General features: G+C 47.8%; 1 protein-coding gene across 10 annotated transcripts in view; it reads right to left on the bottom strand.

Annotated features, from left to right (window-relative positions):
• The window catches only part of ABLIM1 (actin binding LIM protein 1), a 299492-nt gene that overhangs the window by 93953 nt on the left and 183718 nt on the right, over nt 1-21821 (bottom strand). For all 10 annotated transcript variants that reach the window (XM_059173096.1, XM_059173099.1, XM_059173093.1 and 7 more), the window contains exons 5-6: nt 15319-15445; nt 13575-13668 (exon numbers count right to left, since the gene is read on the bottom strand). In XM_059173096.1, the coding sequence (XP_059029079.1) occupies nt 13575-13668; nt 15319-15445 (221 nt within the window). The remainder of the gene's footprint in view (nt 1-13574; nt 13669-15318; nt 15446-21821) is intronic.

Below are 21821 nucleotides of genomic sequence, written 5' to 3'. Positions count from 1 at the left end.
GTTCATTTCCTATCATTAAAAAAACACCCACGAGTTTAAGTTAAAATGTCTTTCAGGCCGGTGGCAAGCGGGTTCTGGGGCCAGCACCCCGCAGAGCACATCTGGAGGACCCCGGGGAGGGGGGCGGGGGGTGCTCCCGAGTCACCAAGGAAGCCAGGAATCCCACGTCCGCCCTGCAAAGCCAAGGACGGACAGATGCCTCGCGCGCCGCCTGCTTTACCTTCCGCCAGGGCACCTCTCCTCCTGCTGCTCCTTCCCTGGCGGCGCTGAGCTGGGAACGCCTCTGAGCTTCCAACTCGGAGCGCTGCAGAGGGGCTGCTGTCCACCCGACCCCCGCCCCACGGATGCGGGGGCCCGTGCCCTCCCGGGTCACCGGCGCGGGCTTCTCTCCGAAGACAGGCAAGCGCGCTGTGCCCCTACGGAGAGACTCACACACCGGAAAACAGATCGGGGCAGGCGTTCCCACGCCTCCCTCTGCTCGCTGTACTCACTAGTTCAACACACCAGCAAACCACTACGGGCCAGTCCAAGTTCTCACAGAAAGGAGGGGGGTAAGCTGGCTTTTCCTTTTTTTTTTAAAAAAAACCCGCAGGTTGGGGAAAGTACCATTTCTTCAGGGTCACTCAACACTTGTCTGCATCACTGCTATTGTCCCCGAGGCAGAGGCTTGCACCGAAACCAGATTCTTCTGGCTTTTTAAAAGTTCCTTTCTTGGGTTTGAGATGAATGGAAAGGTGTTGCAAGCAAACACAGCTATGGAACAGCCAGCAGCCTTCTCCTCCAAGTCGCTGCTATTGAAGCACGTATTATGAAATTCTTCATGGAGTAAAACGGAGAGCAACTTGATTTTGATTCCCACTGAGTATTCAGAATTTTCTGATCTTCATGGTCATATTTTGTTTGTTTTTGAGAGAAATGTGACCCCAAAACGACTTTGCTTATCAAGCTTCCTTGAGTCATATTTTTGGTGCAGTCCATACTGTGCTTTTTTATTGTAGCCCAAAAAATTCAGTAGAGACCTTCTATATTGCAAGTACTTTACACACCTAACTGCCTTGCCAACGAAACCATGCTGCAGAAATCCCAGATGAGCCAGGGACAGAAGGTGAAGCCACAGGCTGTTCATACATGTGAACAGAGAGGAGCCAAGGACCTTCCACTCTGATGGCGCCGCACTTTGGACGGTCCCCTTTCTTAGGACGAGGGCCCCATCCTGTTCCTGCTTTTGTCATCTTTAATACCACTGAAGCGATCTAGGGAAATTTTTCATGAAGATTATTTGCCCATGAAACGAGCTAGTAGAAAGACCCCTTATGTATGGATGGAAGCAATTTCCAGCACTGGTGAAGAAATGCAAGGTTTTTAGCAACAAAGCTGTGCTTTCTAAAATGAAGAGGAAGCTATTGGATTACACGTTATAATAACTAGAGGGCATTTTTTAAGCTTTTCTTTCAAGGAGTTGGAAGCCTCCAGGAATGTGCCTTCACCACACCCTTGCAGGGCAAGTTTCTTGCAGTTTCTCCCAGTGTGAGCTGTTGCCCCCAAACCCCCGCCCCCACTAGAATTACCCAGAGCAGGGTGGCATGTTAACATGCAGATTCCTGGGCCCAGGCCTGGACCCTCAGCCTCACCCCGAATCAGAATCTCTGGGTGAGGTCTGGGAACCCACGCTTTCAACCAGGTAACCACGTGATTCTCATGCACAGCCTTTGGGACTATAGGATCCCAGCCTTAAAACACTAGCAGTCAGGAACTATACCATTTATTTCTGTGATCCCAGAACTTTGTGCTACATCTGGGAAATTAGCAGGCAGTCAACTGTCAGAGGAACGAAGGAGAGCCTCTTCACAAAGGAAAAGGGGAAAATCACTTGGGCTGTCAGTCACGGAGGGAAGCACCGGGACATCAGAATTGGGATCCTTGATCCCCAGACTTCATCGGTCTACTCTCCTGTATTTGGAGGATTGGCTCCTCTTTCAGATTTTATTTAAATACCCTCTGTCTTCCAGGATGGGGAGAAAGAAAATGGTTCATCTTCACATTTACCCAGCAAACTGCCAAATTTGTGGATTTCCAAGTAAAAGGGGCCAAGAAATAATCACCATGTAGAGTCAAGAGGTTTGAAAAATCTGCCTGGTTGGACAGTCCTTATCGAGCAAGAAACGAGAGGCCTTTCCTCTCCACCTGTCTCTTGTCTGTGCATATGGATGTGATTTGGGGAAAGAAAATAAAGAGTAAAGAATCAAAGCGAGGGCACAGGGATCTGTCTGAGGTGATTCCAGTTTCTATCCATGTTTCCAAGACGCCTACAGCTCTGGATTTTGCGGCAGGGCCGTGAAAACAAGTATTTTATGAATCGTTTTCGTTTGTAAGGACACTCCAAGGTGTCTTTTTGGGGGAGGAATTGCTGCACCAGTTCATTTCCGCTGGGCTGTATGGGCCCCGGCCCAAACCGTCACTCTTCCTGACTAACTGGCAAGCTCGAAGCAGGTCCATCTGCTGGAACTGGCATAACATCTCTCGCAAGGTGGGAAGCCATGACGTCCAGGAAGCAAGCACGTTCAGGTGGAAAACAAAAGAGAAGGAGGCCTGCTCCCAAGAGGACCGGTGGGGGCCAAGGAGAGCAAATGCTCCCGCGTCCCCTGGAGCATCCATCTCCTGGGCTTCAGGGCAAATTTCACATCCTTTCCTAGAGAAAGCTATGCCCAGTATAGAAGTCCTGGTGACCTCTGTGCCCCCCAGTTCAATGCTCAACCAAGAGAGGCTTTGTGGACAAAAGCACAAGGACAAAACAGAGCAGAGGTAGCTTGAGATGCCACCTTTGGTCTGTGTTGTCATGAATCCAGAAGCTCGAGAAGATGGTTTGAGACTCAAAGGGCCGCTGTAATGGCCGCCCGAGGTACAACCCGGATTGCAGGAGAAAGCGTGTGGAACGCCACTGGGCTCTCTTGTACAACCACCACTGACTGGCAGGTAGGCAGATTCAAGAGGATGGCAAGCATTTTCTAACACGGTTAACCTTTCAGATGGAGAGTGGGTCCAGGTGAGCCCACAAAAGCCAGTGTACCTCATAATTAAACTAAAATAATGCCAGTCTTTAATGGAAAAACCAAAAAAAAATTTAGTCTTTAAAATGTATAACCTGACTACTTACAAAAATGATTTGAAGCGGAAAAGAGCACATTATAAGCATGCAATTAAGCCACTTAGTAAAAATCAAATCACACATTTAAATCAAAGAAACAAACAAGGCTGGAAAAAAAGGACCTAAGACTTCAATAAACAGCAACAAATGGAGATAATTTCCCACTTGCACCTGCCAGCGATGACCCATGCCTCCAAATCCAAAGCTGACTGCTTTCCTAATCGTTGACAAGCAACTCTTTTAAACCCAGGTTATTCACTGTGTGCGCCTCCTACTCAGCCTTCGCACCACTGTGGGTCCCCACTTAGCTTCTCTGTACTGATACACATTGCCAAAGATTAAACTCTTTTTCTGCTCCACCAAGAGAAGGTCACGGGAATTATCCTGGAATTCATTGACCACCACCTGTGCGGGGCTGCTGAGGCATCTTGAAATCAATCACTTAGAAGAAGGAGTGTGATCATCCTTTAGTAGAACAGGGGTTAAAAAAAAAAAAAGGACATGAACAGGGCCAGAAATGGGAGCAGGTGCGCAAGGTCAGGAAGGGAAAGGTTGGCTGCTCTGGATGCACGAGACAGCAGACACGTGAGCCCTTCTGAGGCCCAGGAAGTGCCCTGGAGAGTAGAAAGGACAACTCCAATGGGTCATCACTTTTGTGCCTAGAACACTGGCCAGACGGGGAAACCCATCCCATCACTATGCCGTGTAGGTGGGCAGTCTCTCTGCTTTCGGATCCTGATCATTTCTTAAGTTCAATACCACCACTGAATCACTCTTAGACTCTGAAGATGCTATAAAAGCTTTGGGTATTTGAGGGCTGGGTGGCCGCTTGGACCCTACAGGGAGTATAGTTGTAGACTTGGACACCCTATTACTTTTAGAAATGCATGCTTCATCTACCTGAGAAGAAGTCCTAAATCTTACATTTTCTTCTGTGGCCCCCAGTGCTGGGCCCAGCATAACTTCAACACTGCTTGTTCAGTTCTCTGGAAGAGTTATATCCCACCCCTTGGTTCAACTGTCACCCCCACACCTCCCCCCCCACAATTTCACCAGCATTAAGCTAAACTCTCTGAAGTTAACACTGAAGTACAAAACATAGTTTTAACTCCAAATACAAATTCTTTTCAAAACATCATTTCTGGATAAGGAAGACCTTCCATCTGTGCTGACAGGAAATGGGGTGATTTTTTTCATAAATATCGAAACTTTATGCTTGTGAACATAGTTCTCTGTTACCCTGATGACACATTTCCTCTTGTCATTAATGGAGGAGAAAATAGAGAACTTCAGGTGAATCAGATACATTTTCCTCAAATCATTTATCCTGCCAACGTGCTTATGCCCTGCTGGGCCAATTCCAAATCTGTTCACGACGGAGGGGACAAAATATGAGCACCAAGTTGTTCTTTGCAAATAAGCTATTGCAACCAACACGTCATAAACCATACGCTGAATATAAACCCAAGCTCACTTTCCTGTGCTGGAAAGATCTGGTATTAATCAAGTCATAGTTCGTGATCAAGGGCACAGTTCTATGCAAGGGCAACCCGCGGCCACACAGGCAACCAAAAGTTGGAATGCTCAGGAAGGGGGAAAACCTGGCACACAATGTGGCAGGAAGACAGTGACTGAACTGAATTCCCGATTCTCACCCTTTACTCTCTGTTCTTCTACCCAATAAGTTCAACCGCCCAAGACCCAAGACTGGAAGAGAGAAGGAGAATCAGGGAAGGAAGGGATTATCCTTACCCCTAACTATGCCAGCAGCTTTGCCTGCCTTCTGTTGTTTTCAAATCCCGCAGCCCTAGGACGTGGTGATTACTATTCTCATTCACAGGTAAGGAGACTGAGAGTAACAGGACTCCAGCTCCATGTTTCCTGTAGGTCTCTGCATAGCAGACAACAGATAGTGTGTGTGTGAGAGTGTTGTGTGTGTGTGTGTGTGTGTGTGTGTTATACGTATATATTTAAATTGGGACATGATCCACATACCATAAAACTCATCCTTCTAAAATATATAATTCAGTGGATTTCATGTATTCAGAGTTGTGTGCCCATCACCACTAGCTGATTCAAGAATGTTTTCCTGGGGCACCTGGGTGGCTCAGTGGGTTAAAGCCTCTGCCTTCAGCTCAGGTCATGATCCCAAGGTCCTGGGACTGAGCCCTGCATTGGGCTCTCTGCTCAGCAGGGAGCCTGCTTCCTCCTCTCTCCCTCTGCTTGCCTCTCTGCCTACTTGTGATCTCTGTCTGTCAAATAAGTAAATAAAAATCTTAAAAAAAAAAAAAAAAGAATGTTTTCCTTAACCCCCAAGACCCGGTACCCATTAGCAATCATATTCTTCATTTCCCATAGCCCCTGGCAATACTAATCTACTTTGTCTCTGGGGGTTGCCTATTCTAGACATTGACATGTCACACACATGGAATCACATGACAGGAGGTCTCTGCGGCCGGGCTTCTTTCACTGGGCGTCAGGTTACCAAGGTCCCTCCATAGGGTAATGTGTTACCAGTACTTTGTCCATTTTGCTGCTGAATAATATTCTATTGTGTGGATATACCACATTTTAAACTTGTATTTAAAGAAGAGCCCCTTTCTACCGTTTATTGTTAAGCTCTAGTTTTAAATTAGGAAACACGACTGGAATCACTATACTCTAGATGGGCCCTGCTCCACAGGACCTTCTTGTCCATCTAGTGGAGCTCCGTGAAGAACGCCTGTTATCTAACCTGAGACAGCTTCCTCCATCCACGATGTTCCCCTAGGCCTGCCAGGTGCCCTCGTGGAGCCCACACCTAACTAAAGGAGATGAGGCACTGTGAGCTATGACTGCATAGACCAAACACTGAGGGCTCTAATTGCACAGACTGGATGCTGTGAGCTATGACTGCATAGATGAGACGCTAAGAGCTATGACTACACAGACCAGGCACCGTGACCTATGATTGCACAGAAGTACAAGAGACTCTATGAGAGGGGGTCACTGACTTCCAGTCACATTTTACATGGGTAAAAAGGAAACCAAACAAGCATCAAATGTTTATCATCCTGAAAATAGGTATAACAGGGCCACTAGTGAGATAGACTTTCTCTCTTTCACCGGGAATGACAAATTTTGGTCCTTCAACAAGTTATTCTGGGAAGCAAATTAATCCCCCGCGTTCTGCAGTGGTGACTGCCAGGTGGCTCAGGAAGCAGCATGCGCTCCTCTCTTTGGAGATCTGGGAAACCTGGCTTCTAATCGCGGTCTGTTACCAATTAGCCCCCGAGTTGCTGACCTCTGTCGATGGAGGTCAATGGTAACTGCCTTGACCACTTTACAGGCCTGTTGTGTGAATTAAATATTTATGAGGTCATTAGCAAGCATTAAATATATTATCCGAGAGTAGGATATTGTGGTGTTTCACCATCCCCTGAGACAAAGACCATCTCAACCAACACCACCAGGATTCCTTGATTCTTCTTCCAGGATTCCTCTCCCTAATCCTCAAATGCATCTATGGTCAGAGATCAGTGGAAGCGTGAATTCCTTTGAGCACAGTGGGAATGGGGAGACTGCAATCAGTTTTCAGTGAGAACATGGGGTGCCATGCTTGCATCGCGTATGTAAGACAAAAACCAAGGAAGGAAGGGGCAGGTGGCATTTCAGCCCATCTTTCGCAAATGACATCTTTGATGGTTGCAAACAGACCATATAACGTGCAGGTGCCCCGAGATAACCGCATTTCCTCTCACTACATAGCAGATGAGCCCAGAACAGGACCGGCCCGTTGCTTACGGTTCTTAGAGCATAACATGCTTGGAATCCCTGCTCCAAAAGGAAAGAAGGGGCCAAGGGCCTCCACTTTATAACGTGAATTAATTTCACAGGAACATCCTAAACCTTTGCCCTGGGCTTTAAGAAAAAGTCCAAAAGTGAAACGAAACAGAGCCACTTGTTGTTAATTCCTGGAAGCATCAAGGACAAGGCTTTGGCTGAATTATGTTGTGATTCCATTTCCTCCACTGCAGGAGTTCAGCAGGAAGGGGTCTAAAGTCGGTATAAACTCTGTCCTTTTGTCCGTCCATAATTTCCCAGTTCCCAGTTAAGACAGGACAGCATCACCCAGGAGGTGTGAACGGGAAGCCCCTGAAGAGGCAAAGGCGCTGCCTCGGCTGCGTGGGAGGGTCTCACTCTTACGCCGTGCAGCAGACACGCCGAAGCATCACACGGTGTCCCCAGAGGGCACGAGTGGGGCCGTAAACACCACGCCACGTCAAGACACGTGTCACCAGCCTTCCTGGAGAGAAAGGTGCGAGGACTGGAGGGCTGATTCCCTGGTGTGGGGATGTGGGAAAGAAGGGGGAGGGGAAGAGGAGGAGACCCCAGCAAGAAAGGCAGAGCCGCCTTCCTCCTCTGTGGTTAGTAAGCGTGCTGACCACGCCGCTTCGCTTTGTCCCTGAGAGAAGACCTGCTAGGAGGCAGTGGGGAGGCCCCATCTGCGGAGGGAGCCAAGCTCTCTGAGGATGAAAGCATCTGTCTTGAAGGAATCCGTGGAGTTCTGGGTAAACACAGAGCCCCCGGCAGAAGGCAATTGTGCAAGAGTGCTGGGAGGCTGCTGACGGAAGAGCTCAAGAGTTGCTTTGTCGATGGGACAGTCCAAGGCCAGGGGTAGGGGTCAAGGGACAAACCCTTTTTTCTTTACCCTCAACAATTCCAGTTCCAGTCTGACATTTGCCTTTTTTTTTTTCTTTTAAGATTCTATTTATTTATTTGACAGAGATCACAAGTAGTCAGAGAGAGAGAGAGAGAGAAAGAGAGAGAGAGGAGGAAGCTGGCTCCCTGCTGAGCAGAGAGCCCGATGTGGGGCTCGATCCCAGGACCCTGGGATCATGACCTGAGCCGAAAGCAGAGGCTTAACCCACTGAGCCACCCAGGTGCTCCCCCCAACCTTTTTTTTTTTTTTTTAATAAGTTGGCAGGTAACAACATTCCTGTGCCCAGGAAAGAAATTTTGCTGGAGTAAGAGATCTCCAAGGGCCATTAACCAAAGATGGAAGGAAATTCATACCAAAGGGATGCCCGATGTCTGCTGACATCTGTGATCTAAGTCTAAGATCTAAAGTCTCCTTTCACTTCCTGTACCCTGACTCTGCTAAAGCACGAGGAGAGGAGCAGTCAAGGGTGGGAAGAAAAAGGGGGAGGAAGGTTGCTTCAGAGGAGAGTTTCAAGATACAGATGGAGATAGAAGGCTATTAGCAACTCGAGTATTTCACATTAATTTGATTCTGGACTTAATTAGGAGGCAGGTTGTAAACATCTTCAGAACGCTCCTGAATTTATAGGTTAATTAGCATAAGCTTTTAAAGCCGTTTATAGCAAGACCTCTCCAAAAAAGACTCTTGCTGAAAACAAAATTGAAAGCCAGCTAATGACAAATAAAGCTACAATTTGAGCATATGCTCCATGCCAGTTTTCAGGAAAATCTCTCCAGGAGAAAGAACTGCTGACTCGGATCCGTTAGACCCAAGACACGAGCATTACGGAACTCAGGTCCTAAGAGCCAAAGAAACTCGGAGTCCAAGGCTTGGATATATTTTTAATGCCTGTACTGAAAAACCGAGGCTCAAAGAAGTTGAGAGACTTGCCTGAGATCCCATAGTTGGGAGTTCCAGAGCCAAGAGTAGATTTCGGATTCCCTATCACATGGAGCCCTTTTTATTAAAATACATGAATACCCTCTTCCCCAGTCCGTGAAGCCAAAGCTTCCCCAGGTGTCTGGAGGCATCTCGGTTGAAAGCACCCAGAGAGGAGGCTACAGGGCACCTCTGATGCTTAGTGAGGGTCACTGGATGACCCTTGTCTAAGTTCCCAGCTTTACTGGAGTGCATCTAAAGGGTGGCCCAAAAGATATGTCCACATAAAATCTCTGGAACCTGTGAATGTTTGGAAAAAGGGCCTTTGCAGGTGTAACCGTTAAACTAAGGATCTTGAGATGAGATCATCCTGGATTATCTGGGTCAGCCTTAAATCCAATGACAAGTGTCCTTCTAAGAGCAAAGCAAAGGGAGGGGTGACACAGAGAGAAGACACAGAGGGGAGGCCCTGTGTAGAGGAAGGCAGAGATCAGGGTCACGCAGCCAGAGGTCATCACGAACTGGAAGGGGCAAGGGAGAGTTCCCCTGGAGAGTCTCTGGACGGAGTGTGGCCCTGCTGACACCTTGGGTTTGGACTTCTGGCTTTTGGAACGGTGAGAGAGTAAGTTTCTGCGGTTTTAAGGCCCCACTGTTAGAGCCGATTCAGGAAACGGATACATTTACAATCTCTATGGAAACAATCAATCAGAAAAAAAACCAACAGTAACAAAAAAGATAAGGATCCCAGAACAGATAAGCATAACAAGGTATATCTATATAATGCAATATCAATCGGTCTTTAAGGAAGGAAATTCTGATACATGCTACAACATGAATGAACCTTGAGAACATTGTGCAAAGTAAAATAAGCCACACACACACACACAGCCCTGGATACTCTCTGATTTCACCTGTATGAGGTGCCTAGAGTAGTCAGCTTCACAGAGACAGAGAGCAGGATGGTTGTCATCAGGGCTGAAGGGGGGAAAGGGAATGAGGATTTACAGTTTAGTGTCTCCACTCCACAAGCGGTAAAGGGTCCTGGAGAGAGATGGTGGTGATGGGGGTAGCACCTGATGATATATTCAATCCCACTGAACTGTGCACCTTAAAGTGAGGACGATGGTAAATTTTAGGTCAGGTGGATTTTACTGCATTTTTAAAATGGAAGGGGGCAAAACAAAAGGCGGGGATCAAAGTTTTACCGATTCACAATCATAACATTTCAGTGATGGGGTCGGAGAGTGAAGGCACAGGAGGAGGGTGGAGTGTAGAGACTGTCCTGGTTTATAGGGGTCACCAAGCCAAGCTGACTCAGAAGCTGGTCACTTGTCAGTGTGCTTGCTACATAGGCGGGACATTTTTCTAGATCACACCCTTCTGAAGAGGTGGGCACACCCGCTGGGTGGGTCTTAACTCCACCATGAAGTTTGTACGAATGACTCCCGAAAGTCCCAGCTCTGCAGGCACTGTGTGTAAAGCCTCCACCACGTCCAGGGGACAGATGGACCTCACTGCAACCTGACGCCAATATGGGGAGGAGTTCCAGCAGCCACCTCAAACCCCACCTCCGGTGGGAGCTGGAGGAAGTGGATGTTTCTGCAAAATGGCATGTTCCTAGAGCACCTGGGGCTCAGTTGGTTAAGTGACTGCCTTCGGCTTGGGTCGTGATCCCACGGTCCTGGGATCAAGCCCTGCATTGGGCTCCCTGCTCCTTGGGGAGCCTGCTGCTCCCCCTACTTGTGCTCTCTATCTAAATCTGTCAAATAAGATCTTTTAAAAAATGTCATGTTCTTGGATCTGGTATATTTTATGCATTCCTGCTCAGAGCAGTTAAACAAAATCCTAGGTCACCAACAGCACCCCTCTGCCTGCTGCCTCCCCAAGTCTTTTTGAAGAACATAGTTCCACCCGTGGACTGAATCAGCTGTTTCGATCCGCGCCTTCTGTAAATGTGGCTGGCTCAAATCTGGGGGCTAGGGTGGGTGCCTTCCCACCACTTTTCCTCCAGCCAGACATCTGGGAGATGGTTCTGATAGTTTATTATTATTGTTTTAAAATGCAATTTCCTCCTTGCTCCCAATTCAGCGGGCTTATTTCAGTCTTAAACAGATCAAACTGGGGAACCCCAAAGGAAATGCTGTGCCCCAGCCCCTCCTGAGCTCTGGGGCGGGAGAGAGACATTCAGAGGATAGGTGGGGAGCACCGACCACCGCACTGAATGTTGTGGAGTCTTGTGGTCTGACCACCTGGACTTCATGATGCCCTCTGGGGTGCTTCACCAAGGGCCAAAAACCCAGCACTGACCACATTTGGGCCAACTTTTTTTTTTTTTTTTTTTTTTTTTTTTTAAGATTTATTTGACAGAGAGAGAGCAAGTGCACAGGCAGGGGAAGCAGCAGAGGGAGAGGGAGAGGTAGGCTCTCTGCTGAGCAGGGAGCCAGATGCAGGGTTCAATCCCAGGACCCTGATATCATGACCTGAGCCGAAGGCAGACGCTTAACCATTTGAGTCATCCAGGCACCCCTGGGCCAACTCTTAAAACCACTGAAAAGGCCATGAAAACTCCTTCTAGCCAACTGTGTGAAGAGGGTGCGTCCACCTCTCTGGTCACCATACCCCTCCCCCAAAGCTCCTACTGTTCTGTGCCCTGAGCTCCGCAAGAGTCTCCTGTCTCTACCCTCACCCCCTTTCCAACCATTTTTAAAGAAATTTGAAGTAAAATTCACATCCCATAAAATTAACCCTTTAAACATGAATCATTCTGCAGCACTGAGGACAGTCACAATGTCGTGCATTTACTGCCTCTATCTTGTTCCAAAACACGCCGCCGCTCGCTCCCATTGGGGACTGATGAGCACTTAACCCTGTTTCCTGACCCCTTGGCCCCAACTCCACACAATCATCAGTCTGCTTTCTGTCTCTGCGGGTTTACCTCTTCTGGATGTTTCTTCTAAATGGAAGCAAACCGCACACAGCCCTTTCTTTGTGCCTGGCCCCTTCCCCTTAGCATAATTTCTCGAGGTTCACCCCTGTGGTAACAGGTGTCAGAATTCCATCCTTTTTAAGACTGAGGGTTATTCCTTGTCTTTATATCCACATTTTTTCGTCCATTCGTCCACACGTGGACACTGGGTTGTTTCTGTCTCTGGCTGTTGGGAACAGAGCAGCCGTGGATGTAGGTCTGCGTGTATCTGAGGACTCCCGTGTGTTGTTTTTTTAAAAAAGATTTATTTATTTATTTATATCAGAGAGAGAATGAGAAAGCACGAGCAGGAGGGGCAGAGAGACAGGGAGAGAGAATGTCAAGCAGACTCTGAGCTGAGCGCAGAGCTCAACACCACCCTGAGATCATGACCTGAGCCAAAACCAGGAGCTGGATGCCTAACAGGCTGAGCCACTCAGGCGCCGCCCCGTGCATTCTTCACACAGCGATGTGATCCTGCCACGCTTGACTCTAACTAGTCACTTCAACGGCTTCCCGCCATTCTTAGGATAAAGGCCCAAGTCCTAAGTGTGACTCTCAAAGTCCTTGTGCTCCGTCCGGTCGCGGGCCCCAGCATCACCTCTCATACCTGCACTCCTGCCCAAATGACTTGTTTCTGCTTTGCTTGTCCTCACCCTTGGGCCTCTCTGGAGGTCACTCCTGCTTCCTGGAGGCCCCTACCCCTGGGTCAAAGACAACTGCCTGTAGCAGTCACTCCCAAATCCAGGTAGCTATACCAGGTCCTAGCACAGAGCCGACACTGGCCCTTCTACATCTCCTGGAAAGAAAGGCAGCCCCGAGCTTGCCATGGGGTTAGGAAAGCTGTGCTAGACCTTGCTGTGAAGCCCACAGAAGCTGCCCACAGACACGTGGGGGCCCGTCAGATCTATGCCCGCTGTCTCTGAAACACGCCCTGCTGGGAGGTTTGAATGGCTGATGTGGCGTCGGTGCCCTGGTGTCTGTGGAAGCTGTAGGACCTGTTGGTCGCCCTCCCAGCTGCTGGGCGTCCTGACTTACCTCTGCCCATGACACATTCTCCACCCTGAAATGTGGGACGGATATGAGGTAATCGTGTTTTTTTTCCTTTCCTTTTCTTTCTTTCTTTTTTTTTTTTTAAATCAGATCTGGTTAACGCCCCTCAGGCCGGGGTAAGGTGAAGCAGTGACTCCCTCTGAACTCTGGCCCCTCATTCCACAGGAGGCAGCCGCTGGCGGGGCCGCTGCTGAGAAAGCAGGAACCGGGCTCGGTGGCATGAGAGTCACACCTGCACCCGGTGGTGGCTCAGCCCGGCCCACCGGGTGTTCTGGGTCACACAGGATGTGGTTTTTTTTTAAGGGTGGGAAGTGTCTGCCTTCACCTTTCACCCTCCCCTCCTTTGCTTCACTGCTGAGCCCCTGCCCCGCGAGTCTGTACGCTCTCACACGTACGTGCACACGCACATACGTGCACACTCCCACAGAGACACACACACGTGTGCACAGTTCTCACACGCAGGCACACACGTGGCTCTAACACACTCTTCACTTCCTATCTCTGACATCTAAAAATAGTCTCATGTAACCTTTCCTTCTCCATAATAACTCATCGTCCCCTTATCACTTTTGGTAAATTCTCCATCATTCCAGTTGCACGTGAACATTGAGTAAAAACTGCCTCTGGAGACGGCCCCGCAGGTTAAATCCCTGAGAAAGCCGTCACTGACAACTACTCTCCTTCCTACAGAGGTGAAGATGAAAAAAAAAAAAAAAATGGAATAAGAGCCTCTTTTGTGTTTCTGACGACTTCTGAGGAAAATGACAGTAGCTTTGACCGCAGCCACTTACCTCCAGGACTTTCCCTGTGATAAACTGGTGACAGGCCTCGCATTTCACCCCGAAGAGCCCCTGGTAGTCCTTTTCACAGTACGGAGCGCCATCCCTGCAACACAGAAGGCTGTTCAGCTCCTGAGAGGGGGCTGAGGAGCAGGGAAGACACCAGGACCCTATTTCTCGAAGCCCTTCTTCACAGAATGGAAGCAGGCCGGGCTTCTCCCCCGCCCAGCATTCGCATGCCTGGGGACCTGGTCAGACATGATCACAACGCAGGGACCCAAACGATGTGGACAGAGGGCTGTGGTTCTCTGGGCTACACAGAAATTACAGCCAAATCACCACATGATTACCACTGCTGCTTCCCTGTTGTCTCAAACAGCAAAACATGGGCACCATTCCCTCTTCCCCCCAAGCCAGATGGGCTTCAGATGTGGTGGCGGTGTTCACCCTCCTCTGAGGAGGCCCCAAGGTCACCTTCCCCTCACAGCTTCCTTGAGCTCACATGTAAGGCCCTCCCGGCAGCGCTGAGACGCTGTGTCCTCCGCCCTCAGGAAGCCCGAGGGGCACAGGGCCTTCTCATCCAGCCTCTCAAAACCTCCTTCTTTTACCTCAAAGGACAGTAAACATGTAGTCTTCTAGGTGTGCCATTGAGGGGAAAACCCAAAAAGCAGCACTGCAGAAAGCCCAGTTACCTACTCCCACACAGCCTACTGGGCTAGTTTAACATCCGGGCACTTTCCTGTCTCTTCTTTCCTTGGCTGCGTGTCAGAAATCACCTGTGAAGTTTCTTCCTTCAGGTGTTTTGGCTTCTCCCCGACGTATGGAATTGGATTTCCAGGGGGTGGGGTCCGTGCTACTTTTGCGGTTGTTTTTTCACTCTATTTTTAAATTAAATTCCCTTAATTTTTTTTAATAGCTGAGATAATTTACCTGGTTGGAGAACATTTTTTTTTAAAGATTTTTATTTATTTATTTGACAGAAAGAAATCACAAGTAGGCAGAGAGGCAGGCAGAGAGAGAGAGAGGAGGAAGCAGGCTCCCCGCTGAGCAGAGAGCCCGATGCGGGACTCGATCCCAGGACCCTGAGATCATGACCTGAGCCGAAGGCAGCAGCTTAACCACTGAGCCACCCAGGCGCCCTGGAGAACATTTTTTGAATCATAGTAAGGTTTAGGGGGGAAAATTGTCCCTCACTGCCACTGGACCCCCCTACTCATTTCCTTAACTCAAAAGGTAAGTAAGCACTGCAACTGGCTTCTCCAAGCCGCATTAAAGCACCACCACCACCACTTCCCTCTTCCAGCTGTTATCTGTGCCCGCATCGACTCTAACAGGAACCCATTCCTGGCAGGTTGTTTGGTGCGTTGGTTCTAATGGGTTCCGTGCTTAGACCCTGTGTGGTTTCCTTTAGGGTGTGTGTGTGTGGGGGGGGTGTCTACAAATACATTCAATACCTAGAAAGTGGTCAAAGGTTTCCTAGTTCCAAGTAGGAAAAAAAAAAAATTAGGGAAAGTAAAATGACTAAATGCTTAATGGATGACAACAGCTAGTGCAACATTATGTCAGCTTTGCTAATTGCTGAATGAGGCAAGGATTCCCACTTCATCAAAGGTATTGTAGGCAGACTATGGCGACAGCCTCAGAAGAAAATTCCTTTTAAGAAAACTAAAGAAGTTGTACAGCAGAAGTTCGCACTGAGGGTGGGATGCGTCTGTCTGTCATTCTGTCCCGTGGGGGGGGGGGGGCCCAGCCTTACTTGCTGATGTACTCCCCGGTGAGAACTTTCCCGCAGGACTTGCACTTGAAGCACCCCAGGTGCCACTGCTTGTCCAGGGCCAGCAGCGCCTGCCCGTTCTTGATGTCTCTCCCGCAGCCGGCACAGTCTGGAAAAGAGCAGCCACTCGCCGTTACTCCCCGTTTGTTCTGCAAAATCCAAGCACGAAGCCCGGCTCTGAACCCCGGTGTGCGCCCGCCTGCACCCAACAAATAGTTACTTAGGCACCATGTCTTTCCACTCCTTTCCCTGCATCCTGTCTTTCTTAGTTTCACACAGCTTGGGAGCTTCAGGGACCCCAGTGGATCCAGGGGATGGATGGCCTTCCTCCGTTCATCACCTTGGTGGTGACTGACATACCCCCCCGAGCTCCAGCTGGCCCACAGAACATTTCATTATGCTGTCCTGGCTGTGATCTTTGGGAAGCTCTCCGAGGCTTCTATGAATTGAGGGCACATGCGAGTAGTTGAGCATGGCGTGCTAAATGCCACACCCAACGATATATATGGGACACCTGGGAAGCCGCCCGTGAATCTCATTTTTGTTCATGGGACCTTCCTGCCTTATCATCCTAAACCGGACTTTTGAAGATGCATGACCACCAATTGAATAGCTCTTAATTCCTTAGCTTTAAATTCTCCGTGGCAGGCTCCTATGAGGCAGATGAAGGAGAAAGTGTTTCTTTGCGGTAAAGGGTGTGGGCTCTGGAAGGAGCTGGCCTGGTTCCTGGGTCCCAGCCCAGCTCAACAACTTGTTGGCCCGCCACGTGACCCAGGCCAGTTCTCCCCCCTTCTAAGCCTTGGTTTCCTCTTATGAAAGCTGGGGCCTTATGAGTGCCTGTCTCAAACCTCCAATGAGGATTCAATGAAGTAATGGTTAGCAGTGAGGCTGGCACATGGGAAGTGGCCCTATAAACATTTCCTATTATTATAATCGCCGTTATTCTCATGATTAAATACCTTGTTGTTAGGAAGTTGAGTACTTAAAAGAACCCAGAAGAATGTAAATTGATGCAACCTTTTTGGAAAGCAACATAAACATCCACGGACAGTTAAAATCAACGCAGCTGAGCAAACGAAACCCAGCTTTGCCGGGAGGTTGGCCGTCGTGTCCTTGCAGATTAGAAGAAACACTCACGGAATATAGCAACGCCCAGACCAGGCCAGTCGGCGCACAGAATGATGAAACACCCCCCTCTTCCGACCACATGTGTGACTGCTGCTTCTTTACCAGTGACACTCCACGCCCTACTTCAACTCTTTTCTCCTCCTAGAAAAACTTGGTGAGATGCGCAACCACAGACCTGTTCCTGTGTCTTGACAGCACCCTGCCCAGAAGGGCTCCCGCTGCCTAGGCTCCCCCTTAATACCACCCACCAAATACTCCCATCCTATGACGTTTCCTCCAGAGAGACTCACGATGACTCCCCTGCTGTTTTCCCTTGCTGCGGCTTACATTAATTTCACTATTTTTCTTTCCCTTTTTTTTTTTTTTTTTTTTTTTTTTGACTACAGGCGTGTTTCTGGTGAACTTTGGTCAGTGGGTATCAATCAATATACCTTTAGATCCAGCAATTTCCTGTGTAAGATTTTAGTCTACAAAACAATTTCAAAAGAGTTTGTGTGTGTGTGCGTGCGCGTATGTGTGCCATGTGCCCATGTATGTATTCCCTGAGGAAAATAAATTCATTTCCTACAGCACTTCTGTAACAACAAAACTGAAAAGAGCCAATGGGGCCTTACTGAGGATCTGGTTACATCAATTATGGTAGAATCTGGAATACAGGAATAGTATGTATTGTTAAAAAGAATGAGGTCAGTTTGTGTGCTGACATGGAAAAGTGTTCAAAATAGATTAAGTTTAAAAAAAAAGTAACCTATGGAACAGTGTATGTAGCATAAGCTAATTTAGAAAAAAACAATAAAGGCTATATAAGTATTTGCACACATGCTTGTATAGGAAACAACACATTTCTTGAAAAAAAAAAACCAAAAAACCAAAAAACCTGAAACTCTTAAGATACTTTTCTCTGTGAAGGAGGACTTTTTATTTTGTGTCTTCTGTGTTGTTTGAATTATTTTTTTGTTATCACAAGAATGTTAAAAAAAAAAAAGCAAATATTTATAAAGTTAAAAATATAATTGCTATACAAGTTCTAAATTATTGCAGATTAAGATTTCTGTAAGTATTGCCCATTATTAGCTGAATGTGTATTATATGATCACAAAGCATTATGTAGTTTTTTTTTTTTTAACTAGAGTTTATGTTTCCCAGCATCTCAACAAAAATCTTTATAAAGGGGATATCACACCTGGTAGTTTACTCTAAGTTGACTAAGTGGAAGGCCATGATATTTGCTCATACATACAATTTTTAAAGGTTAGGAGCATGGGATCAGTAAGGTGAATTGACAATTTTTTTTTGAATTAACAATTTCTAATCCACGTTGAACTAATTTTTTTTTCCGTTTTTCTGATTAGATCATACCCACTAGGTGGCAGTAAAGACTTAAAATAATAAGGAAGATGCCGGTTGGTAGTTTTGTTTTTTTTTTTTTTCAGTCAGAAAATAAATTTTAGAGATGGCTTTCAATTTTAGATACTGAAAACAGTAGGGCTCAGGAGGGTTGGAAGAGCCATATGGGGTCTCTCCCTGCACAGTGTTGAGATCTAGGGAGATGGACGGCCTGGGGATGGTAAGAGCCCAGGCTTTGGAATTAGGACCCCAGGGTTAATTTGGGCAAGTTACCGTCTCTGAATCCCCTCTTCTTCATGTGTGAAATGCCAGCTGTGACATGCTTTGCATAATACTTAGAATGCCTGGTCCATGTTAGCCTCTCAGTGTGGCTCTACCTTTCTTTGGTGGGAGCAGAGCTAGGACTAGACGCCCCATTTCTGGATGGTAAGTCTTGAATGCCCAGATATCCCAGAGCTTTGAAAGCAGCTGAGACACAATTTGAGAGTGACAGCAACTTCTCTGACCATTCTGCACTGAGGCTTTTGGATGAACCAGGCACCACGTAAGGGCTTTATAGAGAGGGGACCGTTTACTATTCAGTCATATGGTCAGAATGCCTGCCGTCTGGACACCGGTGGTGTCCTACACTTCTCAACTCCTCTGTGCCCTGCAGCGTCCTATGGATGGCAGATGTTCTACAACTGACTTCGACAATGGTTTACAGAGAAGCCTTCACCGAATGCTGAATGTCTAGAGCGAGGCAGCCGGTAAAGTGAGGCAGAAGCAGAGATGGAGATGAGCCTCCTTCCTCCCAAACCTTTAGACATAAACCAAGCAAATCAAAGACCACCTCCTAGAAGGTAGAATACCGGTCCCACTGGCTGAAACAAACTATTCTGGCATATGCTGCAGAGGCTGCCCACTCATTCCTTTCTGGACAAAACCCTCAATTCTCCACGTAAGCCTGATGTCATGCTGGGAAAAGTGGAAAAGATGCAGAGACAAAAAGATTCGTGCTGGGTCGTTCACTCCTCCCTTGCTCATCCCAACTAAGCTCTCGTATAAAGAACAAAATGTCCCACTCTGTATCTTCATGGTTTTCAGCTGTTGAGAAAATTGTTTCCACATCACTGAAGCAGCTGCCAGTAAATATAGAAAGCTGGCGATTGGTGCTGGAATTATTGCCGAAGTCGGAAGTCGGTGACAACGGAGTAGCATCAGCATCAAGGAAATCAAACCTTCTAGCAACTTGCCAGTATTCCACCGAAAACAAAGAATCACCAGATGTGAGAAGAGAAAAACACAACAACCATAAACACTTTCCCTCAAGCCTTTCATTTGTGGCACCAAGAGCTAAGAGAGGAGCAGGAATTTGGTGAATTATGCCTGAGTTAAACTAATATCTAATGACACATCTGGTTCCATATTTGTATCACTTTGTTCTAAGGCCACAAATACCCTTGAGAACAGCGATCTTGACTGTCTCCTTTTTCTTTTTTTTTTTTGGAGGGGGGCGTCAGGTCATGAACACCTGGGCTTTGAAAGTATTGAAGTTGAAGAAGGTGACAAATGGCTCTCAGCGAGAAAACTTGTGTTCCCAAGCTGAGAAAGATGTCTGCACTTGGGCAGCACTTAAGGTCCTATCAGACTGACACCTATTTTCTCCTTGACAATGATTTCTGCCTTTTAAGAATTTCTCACTTGGGAAAAGTAGGGCCCAAAAGATGTCTTACTCTGTGAGGATGCCTCTCCAGAGAAGAGGACAGAGGACATGGAGCTCTAGAAAAGAAAACCAGGTAGAATAAATATTCCATCTCCTAAAGAAGGATGCCAGGAATATCCTTGAGGACTTTGCAAAAAACCAGTAGGTTCTCCTGATGATTACCAACCCCCATTTCCTACCTACTTCTGAAATCAGAAATCTGCAAGTGCATGGGGGGAGTTAGCAGGGAGCTGTCCACACAGCGGGAGGGTGGGGGTGTTCTCTCCCCGCTGCTGTGACAGGGATTAAAGGACCCTGAGAGGAAGGATCTAGAAGTTTACTGAGTGGGGAAGCTCAGGCCCTAGCACGTCTACGGGTCCAAGAGAAGCTTGGCGTTAGAGTTCTTGGAACAAACTCGGAATATCCTACACCTTGGAAGCATTCATAACCAGAAAAATCTAGAGCCTGCTGAATTCGGAAGATTTGGAAGGCAGGAAGCCGGTTGGAGTCTCCCGGCCCCACCCCAAATGGAAGCCGAAGGAGAGGATGGAGAGAGACTGGCCTTCACTTCCACCGTTTGGCTCACTGCGGGATGCACTGAAGTCTTGTAGCGGGTACTCACGCCCAAGCATCTAGAACGAACCCACCGGAGAAAGTTGCCTGCTGAGGCTTGGGGACTTCGTTAGGAAGAGGGTAGGAGGCTACAAGGAGCAGGACCTGAGGCTGGGGGAGGTGGGGGAGTTTGTTGCCAGAGGTTAACCTGAAAATGCATGCTTTTGTCAAGGAACTCGACGTGCACCCCCATAAGAAATGTCTCCAGCCAGTGTTAGCTGAGAGAGCAGCGTGACAGTGCCAGGTTCCTAACACCTCGTCTCTTCTACTTCCAATCCCTCTTGTCCCTGACTGGCCCACAAAGGAGCCACAGGACAGGAAGGAGGTAAAGAAAGAGGGAAGAAGATGTCATGTCCACTGTCAGTCTCTACTTGGGGTCGGGTCTGAGCGGGGCCAGAGTGTAGCTCTGAAAACGGACAGGAGGATCCAGTCGGGGATTCCGAGGAGCTGAAGGTGACCGGACAGCTGCTGATCTGCCTACGATGGGATTAAGGGTGGGAAAGGGAACTCTGATCAAAGGTGATACAAGTAATGAAAGGAAAAAAAACAAGGCTGTTCACCGGTCTGTCCCACCTGTGCTTTGGTCTGTTGCATATACAAATCGTGCATTTCCCAACAGTCAAGGACTTGGGAAGCAAAGAGACCTGGAGTGGAAATCCAGCTCTGACATGGAGCCGAGGGGCATCGGGCAGGCTAGGTAAGCCATGGGTTTCAGTGTCTTCATCTGTAGAATGGGTGGTTGGCAATACCCACCCTCCTGAGTGTATATACACTCAGTGTCTGTTCTCACGCATGCAGTAACCTGCATTTCCTCTTCCCCTCAACAAACAGGCGACGCCCATCATCAGCCCCCGGGGAAGGCATTTTGGTCTCTTACTATTCAGCTTTTAACTTTGGAAAGGTCTGGCCTGTGGGTTCTCTCCACCCACTCTCAGGGCTCCTGCTAACCTGGGAGGGCAGGGATTATCTGCATTTTACAGATCACAGAACATCGAACAGCCGGAGGGACCTTCGAGACTGATGCAAACGCTTCACTTTCCCCCCAGGATACTGGACCCTGGGCGGACATCAGCTTTGCACACAGCCAAGCGGGGAAACAGTGTCCAATTAGCCGCACAGTGGGAATCTTATGTTCTCAAGGGCACATGTGCTCAACTCTGCAGCTCACAGAGCTTCTCTGAACCCAACCTCCACCCATGGGTTTGGCTTTCTGATGATCATCTCTTCTGTTATCAATGGGCAAAAAGAACCAGGATGGCAAGGGAGCACGAGGTGTTCACTGGAGAGGGAAGACTGTGAAAGTAGAGAATTGTTGTGCAAATAAATAATACATATTAATAATAATAATAAAACATTGTCTTGTAAATTGTAAAAGGGACCAGAGGGAGACTTTCCTCCTGCAATTGATGCTTGCTCCGTCCTGGGATGTTATAAAATGTCTCCAGGGATTTTGAGTCACTTCTGAGTATTTCCTTACTTTGCTGAAAAAAAAAATTAAAAATGAAGAATAAAAAGGAAACAGGTTTCAGTATTTAAACTATTGCTCATATAAGCTCCAGCAAATTCCAGGTTTCCCTGGAATCCTTTTCAAAAAATAATAAGGAAACAAAAACTCTAGTTGTTATTACCGGAGATTAGTGCACAGGGTCATGGCTGTGCACGGGGGATGAAAAATAAACAGAAGCAAAATTGTTTCATATTTAGATCATTATTA

This window comes from Mustela lutreola, chromosome 4 (assembly GCF_030435805.1).
Source record: "Mustela lutreola isolate mMusLut2 chromosome 4, mMusLut2.pri, whole genome shotgun sequence".
NCBI classification, from domain to species: Eukaryota; Metazoa; Chordata; class Mammalia; order Carnivora; family Mustelidae; genus Mustela; species Mustela lutreola.
This window is presented reverse-complemented; position numbering and strand designations above follow the sequence as displayed.